At 35.9% G+C, this 14,522-nt stretch overlaps 1 protein-coding gene across 1 annotated transcript; it reads left to right on the forward strand.

The window, feature by feature from the left end:
- The first annotated feature begins 166 nt into the window (after positions 1-166).
- ppp2r2ca (protein phosphatase 2, regulatory subunit B, gamma a) lies at positions 167-10,907 on the forward strand. Its single transcript, XM_067403412.1, has 9 exons — positions 167-795; positions 2,870-2,967; positions 3,657-3,831; positions 4,172-4,284; positions 5,017-5,194; positions 7,112-7,276; positions 8,249-8,418; positions 9,694-9,785; positions 10,008-10,907. The coding sequence occupies exons 1-9, from the start codon at positions 732-734 to the stop codon at positions 10,297-10,299; spliced, it is 1,347 nt and encodes a 448-aa protein (XP_067259513.1). The 5' UTR covers positions 167-731; the 3' UTR covers positions 10,300-10,907.
- The last annotated feature ends 3,615 nt before the right edge of the window (positions 10,908-14,522 follow it).

Raw genomic sequence — 14,522 nt, forward strand, 5'->3', positions numbered from 1 at the left:
AGGGAGGAGGCTTCTGTGACATCGTGATGCTGTGCAGATGCTCAGCAGCAGTGGTAGTCGAGAAAGACAGGCTGGCGGTATCCTCTCTCTCTCTCTCCCTATTTCTCTCCCTCCCCCCTCTTTTTCATCTTTCCTTTCCCTTCACGCACAAGCACGCATACACACACGCGCACTCCGTCACACTGCAGCAGAAGGGAGAGGACACACCGTGAAGCTGTGAGGTAGGACCAGGCCTATCCTCTTCCTACTCATCCTTCCTGTGAAAGACAACCTGTCTCTCTCTCCTCCGCTATCCTCTTCTCTCCTTCGAGGACCACCGCACACAGGGAGTGCCTGGAAAAGGACTTACCGCAGCACGACGGATCTACGGATCACACACCTACATCCTCTTTTTTTTCTTTTTTTTCTTCCTCTGCGTTTCTTGTTGCCAGGCAGTGTTGGCTGAGCGTCAGGACATGCGCTCAAGCATGTGTGCGTATGACAAGGTGCTTTTCTCCAGCTGACTGAACGTTTTTTTCCTCCCTTTTCCCTGTCTGTACGTGGCATCCTTCGCACCTTCATCGTTTGCCGCTCAGCTTCCTCCTCACAAAGGCGGACCGTATCCCAGGATGCCGTGCGGCAGGCCACTCTGCTAGGCCGCAGCAGCATGGGCAAAGCACCGGGGGGGTGGGACAGCACGGATTGGACGGCTCTGCTCCGGACGGGCGCGCTTACGCACTCAGCCGCTTCCGATGGGTGAGGACGGTGAGAGCCCCAAAATCAATCACAGCTTCCTCCGAGACTATGTCACAGAAGGTATGTGCACACACCTGCATGAACACTCCCTCTTCACACACACACACACACACACACACACACACACACACACGTACTCAACTGTAATTTGATCCTGGTCACCTTTCTGAAGTCCTGAATATAACCTTGATCTCAGCAGCTGTGCGGTAAAGTCTTCTAATTCAGCTGACTCATCAGACTTTGGTCACCTGGTCCCACCACACACACCTGTTATTGGGTTACAGCATGCATTAGTGAGTGTTTTCATTCAATTATTGGGTGCTGTAAGCCTCTCAGAATAATGCATGTGCAAACAGAACCAAGATAGTCTTGCATTTTAAATCATATTCTTTTGATTTTGAAGGGAATCAGTGTGTATTTTAATTTTCCCATTCAAGCACTTGCATGTTAGTCCTTAGAAGTCATTTATGTCTTTTGCAGGCCTTGCCATAATCATGTTACAGAACAAAATGTTTCATCAAGAGCAGGCCGGGCTATTTTTATTTAGCGTCATCATCATTATACTGGCAGGAGTAGGAGCATGCCGTTTATCAACTATTAGGGTGCACAATGTGAAGCCATATGCCCAGATGAGGCTCTTGACTAAAAGTGTTTGCGTCGACAAAACCACAGTTGTGCTGTGCTAGCACATACCCATGAACTTGTATTACTTTAGGTAATTTGTACCATAACATATCTTTTGGCTGGGATTCGTGCAAGAGTCTTATGTAAAAGTATTAGCATTTAGCTCCAGGTGTGCAGTTATTCTTCGCCCATCTGTTCCAATTCTGTGAAAATTTGTATATATTTCCTATGAGAATAGAAATACTGTGCTGCCACCTGCAGTTGTTCACATCCCCAAAATCTACAAACATTCTTTTACAGAAAGTAAAATGTTTTTTTTTTTTTTAATTCTGAGAATAACAAGAATAGTTATAAAATTGAAATTTTATTACAAGTATTTATTTATAATTATAATAAAAAGAATATAATCTGATAATAATTAATATTATCACACACACATATATATATATATATATATATATATATATATATATTAGTGCTGTCAAATGATTAATCACGATTAATCACATCAAAATTAAAGTTTGTTTGCATAATACATGTGTGTGTACTGTGTATATTTATTATGTATACAGCATATATAAATATGCACACATACATGTATTTATTTAAGAAATATTTACATGTATACATGTATATTCATATAAAATTTATATTATATATACATCTAAATATTTTATGTATAATGTTAATATATTTTTGTTAAATATATGCATGCATGTGTGCGTATATGACATATATATTGCGTGTGCGTGTTTGACATATATATATATATATATATATATATATATAATGTCAAACAAAAAATTATTCAGACATTTTTTATATATTTTTACTAGTGGGTTCCGGACACTATAGGTCATTTATGTAAATGAGGATAGCAAAATAAAGTAAACTGTGACATATTATACCCAAAAATTCTTCATACAGTGGACTACCAGCAAAACTGATAAAAATTTGGAACCAAAAATTATTCAGACACTTTGACCTGAACCTGTTTTGCTTAAGCACTATCTGACATAATTAAGATTATTTTTTTCTGACACAGTTTAACTCTGAGATCTTGTCATATTTTATTAACATTTTTTTTTTTTAAATATAGTGAATGAACTGTATTAATGAATTTAATGTTCAAGGTGTCTGAATTTTTTGGTTTGACTGTATATATGAGGGAGAAAAAAAAAAAATATATATATTTATATATATATATATAAAGGGCTGTTCAACGATAACCGTGGTTAAAAATATGAATATATTTATATATTTATACATACATGCTTATATTTCTTAAATGTATACATGTATGTGTGTGTATTTATATATACATAATAATTATACACAAAACAAACACACAGACAATTCTAATATATATATATATATATATATATATATATATATATATATAAATATATATATATATATATATATATATATATATATATATATTTTTTTTTTTCTTATTATTTTCATTGACAAATTATAAATTAACACAATCCACTTTCTTTCTTTGTAGCTGATGTCATTTCTACTGTGGAGTTTAACCAGACGGGGGATCTGCTGGCCACAGGGGATAAGGGGGGAAGAGTGGTCATCTTCCAGAGAGAGACAGAGGTAGGTCAAACTGTGAGCAAAGCACTGCAGTGTGTGAATGATAAATTAGGGATTAAAGCAGTGTTTTTTTAAGCAGCAGAGTGAATTAGATGAGAGAGGGGAAGATCAAAGGTCATATTGATTAAAAAAATACTAAACCAAAAATACTGGATATGTTAGCTTTTACACACGTTTTGTAGCGCTATAACATAGGAAACTAAATATGCCTGAGGTGATTTTAATTTCCATTGCCCAAAGAGCTGTATCACATAATTAAAATAGATCAGTTTTAAAATACTTCATAAAGACAAAGCATCAGATATCAACTGTGATATTGAGCTGTCTGGTACACAGATTACAGTTAGAGACATACCCTGATTGCTGATCAAAACACATTTTTATTATGAGACATATATGGAAACCTATTTTCACCCATTTAAAGATCAGACCTCTGTTTATTTGATCTTTTAGACAACATTTACAACAAGCAATACTGTAAGAAGAATTTCCTGCATTTCGAAGTCAACATTTTCATCTCTTACATCTTTATACAGAGAGACTTCATATTTATATATCATATATATTGCATAAACTGTTAAAATAATGTACATCTGTGAATTATACTTTTGAGAATTCAAACATTTTGTCTGTTATTTATGTTCATAAGCATATACGTTGTATATCTATTTGGGTCTTTTTTCTTAATGCAGTCTAAAGGTGAATCTGAGGAGCTGGGAGAATCGGGTGAGTATAATGTCTACAGTACGTTCCAGAGTCACGAACCGGACTTTGACTACCTGAAGAGTTTGGAAATTGAGGAGAAGATCAATAAGATCCGCTGGCTGCCACAGCAAAATGCTGCCCACTTTCTCCTCTCTACCAACGGTAATCACACCTCTTCCTGTCTATCACGGTTTAAACTTGTCTAATCCTCCTAATTAGAAAATGAACCATTCATTTTAGAGGGAAATCATTTTAGGCCTTATATTAAATGTCATGTCTGTTCCGTGCAAGAAATCAATACCAGATATTAGACTGGAATAGCTGGGTTGCATTACACATTTCTATAAGAGTATGACAAATAAGACATTATTAATAGTATAATAAACAATGACTTTCAAGGCCTTTTGCATTAAAATGCCTTGCAAAACCACAGAAATATGTATATAGAAAGTCTCAGTTATAAAAATGAATGGCTGATAATTTCTCAGGTATGTTCCAACAGATAAAACGATAAAGCTATGGAAGGTGAGCGAGAGAGACAAGCGGCCAGAGGGCTACAATCTGAAGGACGAAGAAGGGCGAATAAAGGATATCTCCACAGTGACCTCATTACGGGTATTTTCACAGCTGGCATATTAGATCAATCCACTGGAGAGAACTGGTTTGATTTAGCATTTGTTATAGTCACTGATTTTTGCCATGCTCTAAAACAACTTATTATACACAGCTCTCTGGAATATGTTTCTGATTGGTCAATCAATGCATTCTGGGATTAAATTTTTTTGTATAATGACTTCTAAATTGTATAATTGACCATTGTCATTATCAACAAATTTCCTGCATACAGTAGCTGTGCTAGTTTCTCATATTACTCTTTTTCTCTTCGCATGATGATAATGATTACTCAAATCAATATTTCATGTCAATTTTTTTTTTTATTCATTTGGTAAATAGTGGAATAATAAACCAGATAAGTTACAGTCAGCAGTTATGATCGCAAAATATAATCCCTTTAGGGTGATACAAGACGTGATCAGGGTCCCGATCACCCTGTGATAATGACTGATTGACTGTATATTAACCCTTACTTGATAACATTTAACAATCATTACATTATATAACATTCATTAGAAAATATAATACATTCAAACAGATAGATTAAATTTTGCATATTCATTTTAATTCATTTTCAAACAATTAAATGTGTACATTTATATCCGTATTTGAATGTACATGAAATTTTGATCCTATATAATGTTTGTTAATGACTGTCATATGTTATATAAGTTACACAGCATTGCCCTTATTTCAAGTGTAGCTTTGATGCTAAAATCAATTTCCTTCAAGGTGCCGGTACTGAAGCCCACTGACCTGATGGTTGAAGTGCGGCCAAGGAGAATCTTTGCTAATGGCCACACCTACCACGTCAACTCCATCTCAGTCAATAGCGATGGCGAGACATATCTGTCTGCTGATGATCTCAGGATCAACATGTGGCATCTGGACATCACAGACCGAAGCTTCAGTATCCTTCATGTCTATCCTCCTATCTATTCGCACACAAAATGGCCTTATCTATAAACCCGAATAATTGGGACATAAAGGTTGCATCAGTTGGGTGAATATGGTGCAGAAATTGTTTCTGAACTAGATTGCTTTCATTTCTTTGTGTTCTTCTGACTGTACTGAAGGCAGAGGGTTTTGTGTTCCAGATTGTGTAGCTGCTCTTCTTTTGAGCAGGGCTCTGACCTAGAAATAAAATATCTATGGAAACATTTAAATAATTCACCAAGGAAACACTCTCCTCTAAAACACATAATAGCTGCCTTCAGGAAAATTGTAGGTTGTGTGATTGTGCTTGCATGTGATGCGTAGTGCTTACTGAGTAGATGTGTGGATGTACATGTATGTGTGTGTGCGAGTGCTCAGAATAATAATCATACAACCGTAGAGTTTTACAAAATTCAGGGAGCTGATGATACATAGTTTATAAGCTTCCACTGTCAGTGTGCTTTTAGTTTTAGACCTTACTTGATCTCTCTATCTACATGAAGATTTGTAAATTATTTGGGCTATACTGACAACGTATTGACAGTACATTTGGCATTGTTCAGCCTAGTGAAAGATCTAGGCTGATATACTATATAGATGTAGGTTCAAACCTACAAATGAAAATTCGGTCATCATTTACTCGCCTGCAGTTGTTCCAAACCTGTATTAATCTCTTTCTTGTGCTGAACACAAAAGAAGATATTTTGAAGATTGTTGGTAACCAGACAGTTTCTGGTCCCCATTGACTTCCATAGTATTTTTTTTATTTACTATGAAAATGAAAGGGGACCATCAACTATTTGTTACCAACATTCTTCAAAATATATTCCTTTATGTTAAACAGAAGAAAGAACTTTATGCAGGTTTTAGACTTGAGGTTGAGTAAATGATGACAGAATTCTTAGAATTTTTTTTTTGTGAGCTAAACCTTTAAGTAGTTCCAAACCCAAATGTCCTTCTTTTTTCTGTGGAACCCAAATGGATTTTTTGTGCATTTACAATGAATGGAGACAAGAGCTTTCAAGGCAAAGGGGAATTAAATCACCATAAAAATATCATAAAAGTGGCTCACGCACTGTATTCCAAATCTTGTGAAGTCATGCAATAGCTTTGTGTCAGAAGCAAACCAAAATATTTTAAGAGGACATATTATTACCTTTTTTTACATTTTCAATATTCTTTAGTGTGTAATGTTGCTGTCTGAGCATGAAAAAGGTCTGCAAAGTTACAAAATCCACTCCAAAGCAAGTTATTGTTTCTGAACTCTATGAAACGCCTCGTTTGTAGTTTTGAATTTTCTTCCATAAATGTACACGCCACAATTACCCTCATTTATATAATTCCCACCTAAGGCATATGCAAAAAAAGGAGCGAAGGCCTGGTTGACTTTCTGTCTGTGCACTGGAGCTTCTGTCACCAAGACAAATTCCTTGTGTGTAATCGTACTTGGCAATAAATCACATTCTGATTCTGATTATGAAAACTGATAATTAAGTACAAATTAAGTGGTAAACTTTAACAAAATGTTATTTTAAATGTTAAAAGACGTTATAGTGTGTTGAAACTTGTGGAAACACACTCAAAACAGTTGAACAATCACAACAAACTGGTCCAGCTGACCAATCAGAGCACATTGCACTTTTCGGAAGGAGGGGCTTCATAGAGACAGGAACTAAATAGAGCGTTACTGACAGATTGGGAAGAGAGTAGACCCCAAAAACAAAATCAAGACTAAACGGGCATAATATGGCCTCTTTAGGTCATTATTCACTGAACATTTTTACATCTGCGTTCATGAGAGTTCATGAAAGAATTAGGTGTATCAAACATTGAAGATTAGCTTTCAGAACTGTAAATGAGAAAAACTCCTTGACCCCTTCCCCCTTCTCAGACATTGTGGACATTAAGCCTGCCAATATGGAGGACCTGACGGAGGTGATAACAGCTGCAGAGTTCCACCCACATCACTGCCACCTGTTTGTATACAGCAGCAGTAAAGGCACACTGCGCCTCTGTGACATGAGAGAGTCGGCCCTCTGTGACAAGCACTCCAAAAGTAAGTATACACTTCATAAACACAAGGACTGCATCACTTACAGTACTGTTCAAAAGTTTAGGGTTAGTACTTTTTTTTTTCTTTTTTAAGAAATACTTTTATTCAGCAAGGACAAATTAAACTGATTAAAAGTTACAATAAAGACATATAAGATACAGATAAAAACTGTATCATGTTTTCCACAAAAATATTAAGTGGCTTTTTGCTACATTGGTAATAATAAGAAATGTTTCTGTAACAGCAAATCAGCATATTAGAATGATTTCTGAAGGATCATGTGGCACTGAAGACTGGAGTAATGATGCCGAAAATACAGCTTTCCTGTCACAGGATTAAAGTGCATTTTAAAATACATTAAAATAGAAAACGATTATTTGAAATTGTAATACTATTTCACAATATTACTGTTTTGATCTTTTTTTTTATTATATATTTTTTTTATCTTACCAATCCTAAACGTTTGAATGGTAGTATATTCCTCTAGATTGCTTTGCACATTTTTACAGTCAACATGAAATGTAAATGTACCCTTAATTTTTTTTTATTTAATTCATAGACAGTCTTTAATGCCTATTTGAAATCTTCAATTTGAGGAATTCTTTACTAAGCCAGAAGTAAAGCTGCAGTAGCTTAGTTAAAAGAAACAGTGGGACACAGTGAAAACAATTAAGAAGAACAGCTGTGCTAGCTGGTAGGGGATTTAGCACTGTAGCTGATGTAGTGAGATTTACACTTATTGCTGCATTAAAAGACAAGCAGACCACAGTGTTAAATATGTTTCATTGCCGTCATTAACTGTAAAACCTTTGAAACCATTCCCTAGCAGACTCTGATGAAATGAAAATGCCTGATGATTGACAGTTAGAGTGTAAAAAATTAAGCAAAACAGTATGAAGCTGCCCCACTCTAATTAGTAGTGAATTAGTAGTGAATCTTAACTCAGTTTGAATCTGTGTGTTTTCTCTTCCTCAGTCTTTGAGGAGCCAGAAGATCCAGGCAATCGATCTTTCTTCTCTGAGATCATCTCTTCAGTTTCTGATGTTAAGTTCAGCCATAGTGGACGTTATCTGCTCACCAGGGACTACTTGACTGTCAAAGTATGGGACCTCAACATGGAGAAGGGCCCAGTGGAGACCTACCAAGTGGGTATCATGCAGGTCTTGGTACACAATACTATAAACACATATGCTAGGATAAGCTACACTATTTCTAACTGATGCGTTTTTTTTCATGTGAAAATAAGAACTTTTTTAGACTTGGATACTCTTATTCGTTCAAGTGAATCCTAAATGGTCCTCTCCCATGAGGTGTTGGAAAGTCCAGTGTTATTTTAGTTTAATTTATATACTATTTTAATTTATTAGTATAATTTGTTTGATTTTTATACATTTCGTTATATGCTTTTGTAATTTTTACCTTTATTTTTATTTCAGTTTAAGTTTTAGTCATTTTCATTTAAGTTTTCAATGCAATAGTTTTATTTTATTTGATTTCTGCTTTGTTTCAATTAACAATACTTATTTTTAAAAGTTTTAGTTTTAATAACATTGATCAAATTGATTCAGCTCAGATTCAATAAACAATCCACAGATTTGAGTCCCTGTTTTATTCTTTATTTCTTTATATTTGAAGAGTTCAGATGCAAAAGCTCCATCAAAAATGAGATATATGTTCATCAAATACTTGAGCTTCAAATACGCCAAATCCCAGCGCCTGCCCATTCAGAAATACCAGTTCGTTGGCAGAAACTGCTAAATGGCACTTCTCTTTGTCAGCAAAAGCCTCTAAGTCCACAGAAGACCCAATTGGAAGATGTGAATCGAATCATAAGATTTCAAGATGAATGATGGTGTGCGTATGAGCCGGCTTTCAATTGCCAAGCTGCAAGTTTTTATCATGTTTGTCCATCGTTAGAGTGGCAATGACAGGATTTCGTGAATAGAAAGTAAACACAACAGTGTTCCTTTTGCTGCTGTAAAACTGACAGAAACTGACGTTTTACCATGTCTTGTTGTCCAAAGAGAGAGAAAAAAAAGCACACATGGTTTTAGCTGGTTTTGCAGCAAAGGCCAGTCAAATATGTTGACTAAAGTGACATTTTTTTTAAATAATGCATTTTAATAACTGACTAATAATCTTTTCATTGCCATTAAAGTGAAATTACTGAATCTAAACAAGGGAGCCTGATAAAAAAATGCTCATTTAAAAAAAAACATTTCAGATGGACTTAGAGGTTTTTGCATCTGAACTCTTCATTTATAGCAAAATATCTAGTCAAATTCTGCTGTTCGTCATGTTTTTAACTGTTATATAAAATAGGGTGCATTCTAGTTTTTAGTTGTATGACTTAGTATAAATTTATGTGTTCAAAGTTTAGCATGACTATAAATATATATAAACTTTTCTTCTGTGTCAAGGTTCATGAGTACCTAAGAAGTAAACTCTGCTCTTTGTATGAAAATGACTGCATCTTCGACAAGTTTGAGTGCGTCTGGAACAGCACAGACAGGTAAACATTTCTGAGGCTTTGAATGATCATATCTTATGCAATATAGGTATATTTCCTCTTTTGTACTCATACCCTCTTTCTCTTCCTTCCTACTTTCTCTCTCGTGTATCCATTACGGTCTTTATCCTATTGATTTGCTCATTTGTTTCTCTTATTTTTTTTACTCCACACACCCATTCTGTTTTTAACCCATCATGCTTTGCCATTTCTCACCCCTCCAAGTGTAATCATGACAGGAGCGTATAACAGTTTTTTCCGGATGTTTGATCGCGAGACCGGTCGCGGTGTAACCCTTGAGGCATGGCGTGAGAGCAGTAAACCGCGGGCTGTGCTGCGGACTCGCCGCGTTTACACCGGGGGCCGCCGTCGAAGGGGCGACGTGGGCGTGGACAGTCTGGACTTCACAAAAAAGATTCTGCACATGGCTTGGCACCCAGCTGAAAACATCATCGCCATAGCAGCCACTAACAACCTCTATATCTTTCAGGACAGGGTCAACCCAGAAAACCAGTGACAAGAGATGTTTAGGGGGTTGCAGTAACGCTCTTCACAGGGCCACACGCATTCAAATCATGCACACATATCAAATTCATCCTTTAAAACACACACATTATTGGTCCTGTGGAGATGGACATAATTGCCAGACCCTGAAAGTACACAGATGGACTTTGCAGTTAAGCCGTTCCAGGAGAGCAGTTATGTATAGCCAATGACTTTATCTGATAACTATTTGGTTAATTACACCGCCAGGAATGTTGCCAATGAACTACGACACATGGAATTTTACGATTGGCATCACGGTCAGCCAATCCTGAAATCCTTTGATATGTGATGGATGGCGTTGACAGCCAATCCCTGACTGCGCTGATCGTGATTGACGGCTGATTTGGATAAGGGGTGGTGCCTTTGGGCTGAAGACTAGGAATGAGACCGCTCCACTCCTCTGTGCCAGGTTGCCATGGACACCAGTTGTCATGGTAACAAGAGTGCTCTGAGCAGTCTTCCTATCACGTGCTTCCCAAAAAACCTATCCCACAATGCATCTGCTTTAAGAGCCCTCATTTTACTTCGCATCGAATTGACCATTTGTGGAAACATGGATGCCTATGACCGAATCACTATATCTCACACCTGGAGGAGGTTTAAATTCTAATACTTGTCTCAAAAGGAAGGATTGCTTCACTACTTCATCAGAACACTGTCTTAACCGGTTTACACCTCATAATGGGTTACATTTACACCTGTATGGTAAGAAAGTGAAAGGTATTGGTCAATCTCAAAAAAATACTCAGTCTCCTCACACTGTTAGCACGCTTTCAGAAAGGCCTCCTGCAGCGCTGTGCACGGTAACTTACACGTGTTAGGGTCAAACTCCAGCTCTGGTCTCTCACAGTAAAGCACTGCCTTTTTATTTATGATTGTAGTTACTTTATGGATCCCTCAAAAAGGAAATTGAACCAATCATGTGGGAAAAATAAATGACAAATTTAGTGACACAGGCTATAAAACAATGCAGACATACACTACCGTTCAGAAGTTTTAGATCAGTAAGATTTTTAAAATGTTTTTAAAGGTAGTCTCTTCTGCTCACCAAGGCTGGATTTATTTGATCCAAATTACAGCAAAAACAGTAACATTATGAAATATCTTTACAAATTCAAATATCTGTTCTCTATTTGAATATATTTTAAAATGCAATTTATTCCTGTTTTGAATTTTTGTAGCATCATTACTCCAGTCTTCAGTGTCACATGATCCTTCAGAAATCATTTTAATATGCTGATTTGGTCCTCAATAATCCTCATTTATTATTATTATCAATGTTGAAAACAGCTGTGTACAATCAGGAATCTTTGATGAATGGAAAGTCTCCTCAATCAACCACACACCTGATTAAGGTTATCAGCTCATTAGTAGTGACTCAGAGATCTAAAATGGGTGTGTCAGACAAAGGAGACATGCAAAATGTGCAGTGTTGGTGGGCCTCCAGGAATGTGGGTGGGAACCACTGGTCTATACTGTCACTTTTGAACATTTTAATGCATCCTTGCTGAATAAAAGTATTAATTTCTTTCTTTGAGGAAAAAAAATCTTACTGACCCTAGACTTTTGAACGGTAGTGTATAATGTTACAAAAGATTTCCATTTCAGATAAATGCTGTTATTTCGAACTTTCCATTCTATAATGATGCTGGACATTCAGCTTTGCCAACACAGGAATAAATTGCATTTTAAAATATATTTAAATAGATTCAAATATATTATTTTAAAATGTAAAAATATTTCACAATATTACTGTTTTTGCTGTTTTTTGCATCAAATAGCCGTAGTGAGCAGAAGAGACTAAAGATATAAAACTTTTCAATGGTAGTGTATATGGAAAATCATGGAATATTCTGGCATCAAAACAACGTAAAGCTTTACAACAAACAATAATTCTGACATTCCTCAGTTTGTTTAGTAAAAAATTAAGTAATGTACTTGCAGTGGAAGTCTGTGGGGCATTTCAAAGTAAAATTTTCAGCTTCTAATTTTGTTAAAGTGCTTATATGGGTGGTTCTCAATCTTTGTGAACTAATTGTCCATGAAGAACCCATGATTTTTTTCCAGTTAATTTACTGGATAAGGATTTTTAAAAATATTTTTTTTACAATTTATACCCGATTAAAATATTTTAGAGCTTGTGTATATGCATTACAGTGAGTTTTAAGACTTTTGAATTTTACATGACTTCAGGTCTAGAAAATCACACTTTTAAAATTAGGCCTCATATATCCAGGTTTTCCAAGATTGTGGCTCTTTAAAGAAAAGAAAAAACAAACAAACAATTAAAAAAATAAAATTAGAAATATCTTGATTTTATATATATATATGGGGGAACTGGAAAAGAGTCAGGGATACCTGCAGGTCTTAATGTGGGTACCAAAAGGCACACAATGCTACAATAGAAGCTAAACCCTAACCCCACCCCACACCCTAACAGGCAGCTTTCACGAACAATTATAAAGACCTTTCAGCCCGCACATTACTCTTACCTGCAGATACCCATACTTGTGGAAAAATGTTCTTTGTTAAAGTCTTCTTCACACAAGAAAAAGAAAAGTGTTCTTTAAGAACTGTGCACTGAAAGGTTCTTTGGGGAACCCAAATCTTCTATGGCATTGCTGTGAAATCCCCTTTTGGAACCTTTATTTTTTAAAGGGACAGTTCACCCAAAAATGAAGAATTTGTCATCACTTACTCATTTTGTTCCAAACTGGTATCAGTTTCTTTCTTCTGTTGAACACAAAATAAGATATTTTGAAGAATGTTGCTAATCAAACAGTTGAATCAAGCAATTGACTTCCATAGTAGAAAAAAAAAAATACTATGGATAATATGGATGGCTGTTTAATTGACATTCTTCAAAATATCTTCTTTGTGTTCAACAGAAGAAAGAAACTCGTACAGTTTTGGAAGAACATGAGGATGAGAAACATTTCATTTTTGGGTGAACTATTCCTTTAAGATCAAACTTTTGTTTATGCATTACCAATGTAATTCCTGACCCTTTTTGTTTTCCTTGCAAAAGTTACCAAGTTTACCAGCTTTATGTGGTTATGAGAGGCCAGGAGTTGAAAAATATGATGTATAATTGCACAGACAAGGTTAATGACTAATTTGATCAGATTTATTAGTTTCCTTTTAACATGTATAATGTTGTTTTATGGCTATACTTTAAAACTTTGAATTTCAATTTTCAAATATTAAATGCATTCACTCTCCCTAGACTTCCATTGTAAGTGCATCAAGATTGAGGATGTGTCAAAATTATGTTTTGTGGTAATCAACAACATGCCAAATAGCTTAACTTTTATTGAATCTGGAACATTCCAGTATGTACCAGCTAGTAAGTGGATAAATCATTTCTAAATGTTAATCTCAGCACACTGTGTTTTCGGTGACCACACAGGTGTACGTGTAAGAAAGAACACAGCGAGTTATCTTTCATTTAAGGTGCCATTCACCTTATGGGTGACTATTTGTTTGGTGTAGATGTAATGAATTGTTGGGTTGTCTGTGTAGACTATGACACGGAGGTCAGTGATTGTTTTTGCTATATGAAAAAGGCTGAATGAATGTAACTGTCAAACATGTGCTTTTAATGAATCCATTTTTAAAGTGTTATGATGTTAACGGGGTGCTCTCAAACTGACGAGCGAGCTTGCTTGCTTGCTTTCTCATTTTCCTTAACTTCGCCCCTTTTCTGTCTTTTCCGGTGTTCACGTGTTTCCCTTTCCCATTTTTGTAGTACTCTTTGCTCTACATATACTGAGGCTGTGCCTCTTACAATCAGTCTCTTTACTCTTATTTTTACATATTTGTAGTTCATTCACATCATTTTTGTACCCTGAGACGATGCTTCTCCGCTCTTTTTCACTGTTCCTCTTTCTCTCTCTCACTCTTTCGTTCTCTTACATCCTGTTACCATGGCGATAGGCCTTCTGCCATTATGAATTCTCTCATGCTTTCCTCTCAGACATGCAGTGAAACACACACACACTCACATTCACAATGCAACCAGGGAATAATGGCTTGAGTTTTTCAGGGCACACACACACACACACACACTCGTTCTCACACATACACAAATAGGCCTATACATGCAAGCATACACACAAAAACGCATGTTTATCATTATCCAGTGTTACTAATGTGTATATCTATGATGCCTAAACATATTCTATTGACACTTAA

This window comes from Chanodichthys erythropterus, chromosome 12 (assembly GCF_024489055.1).
Source record: "Chanodichthys erythropterus isolate Z2021 chromosome 12, ASM2448905v1, whole genome shotgun sequence".
Lineage (NCBI taxonomy): Eukaryota > Metazoa > Chordata > Actinopteri > Cypriniformes > Xenocyprididae > Chanodichthys > Chanodichthys erythropterus.

Coding starts and splice junctions, on each gene's coding strand:
- ppp2r2ca (XM_067403412.1), top strand. CDS start 732: ATGGGTGAGGACGGTGAGAGCCCCAAAATCAATCACAGCTTCCTCCGA. Junction 796..2,869: donor CCGAGACTATGTCACAGAAG/GTATGTGCACAC, acceptor CTTTCTTTGTAG/CTGATGTCATTTCTACTGTG. Junction 5,195..7,111: donor CATCACAGACCGAAGCTTCA/GTATCCTTCATG, acceptor CCCCCTTCTCAG/ACATTGTGGACATTAAGCCT.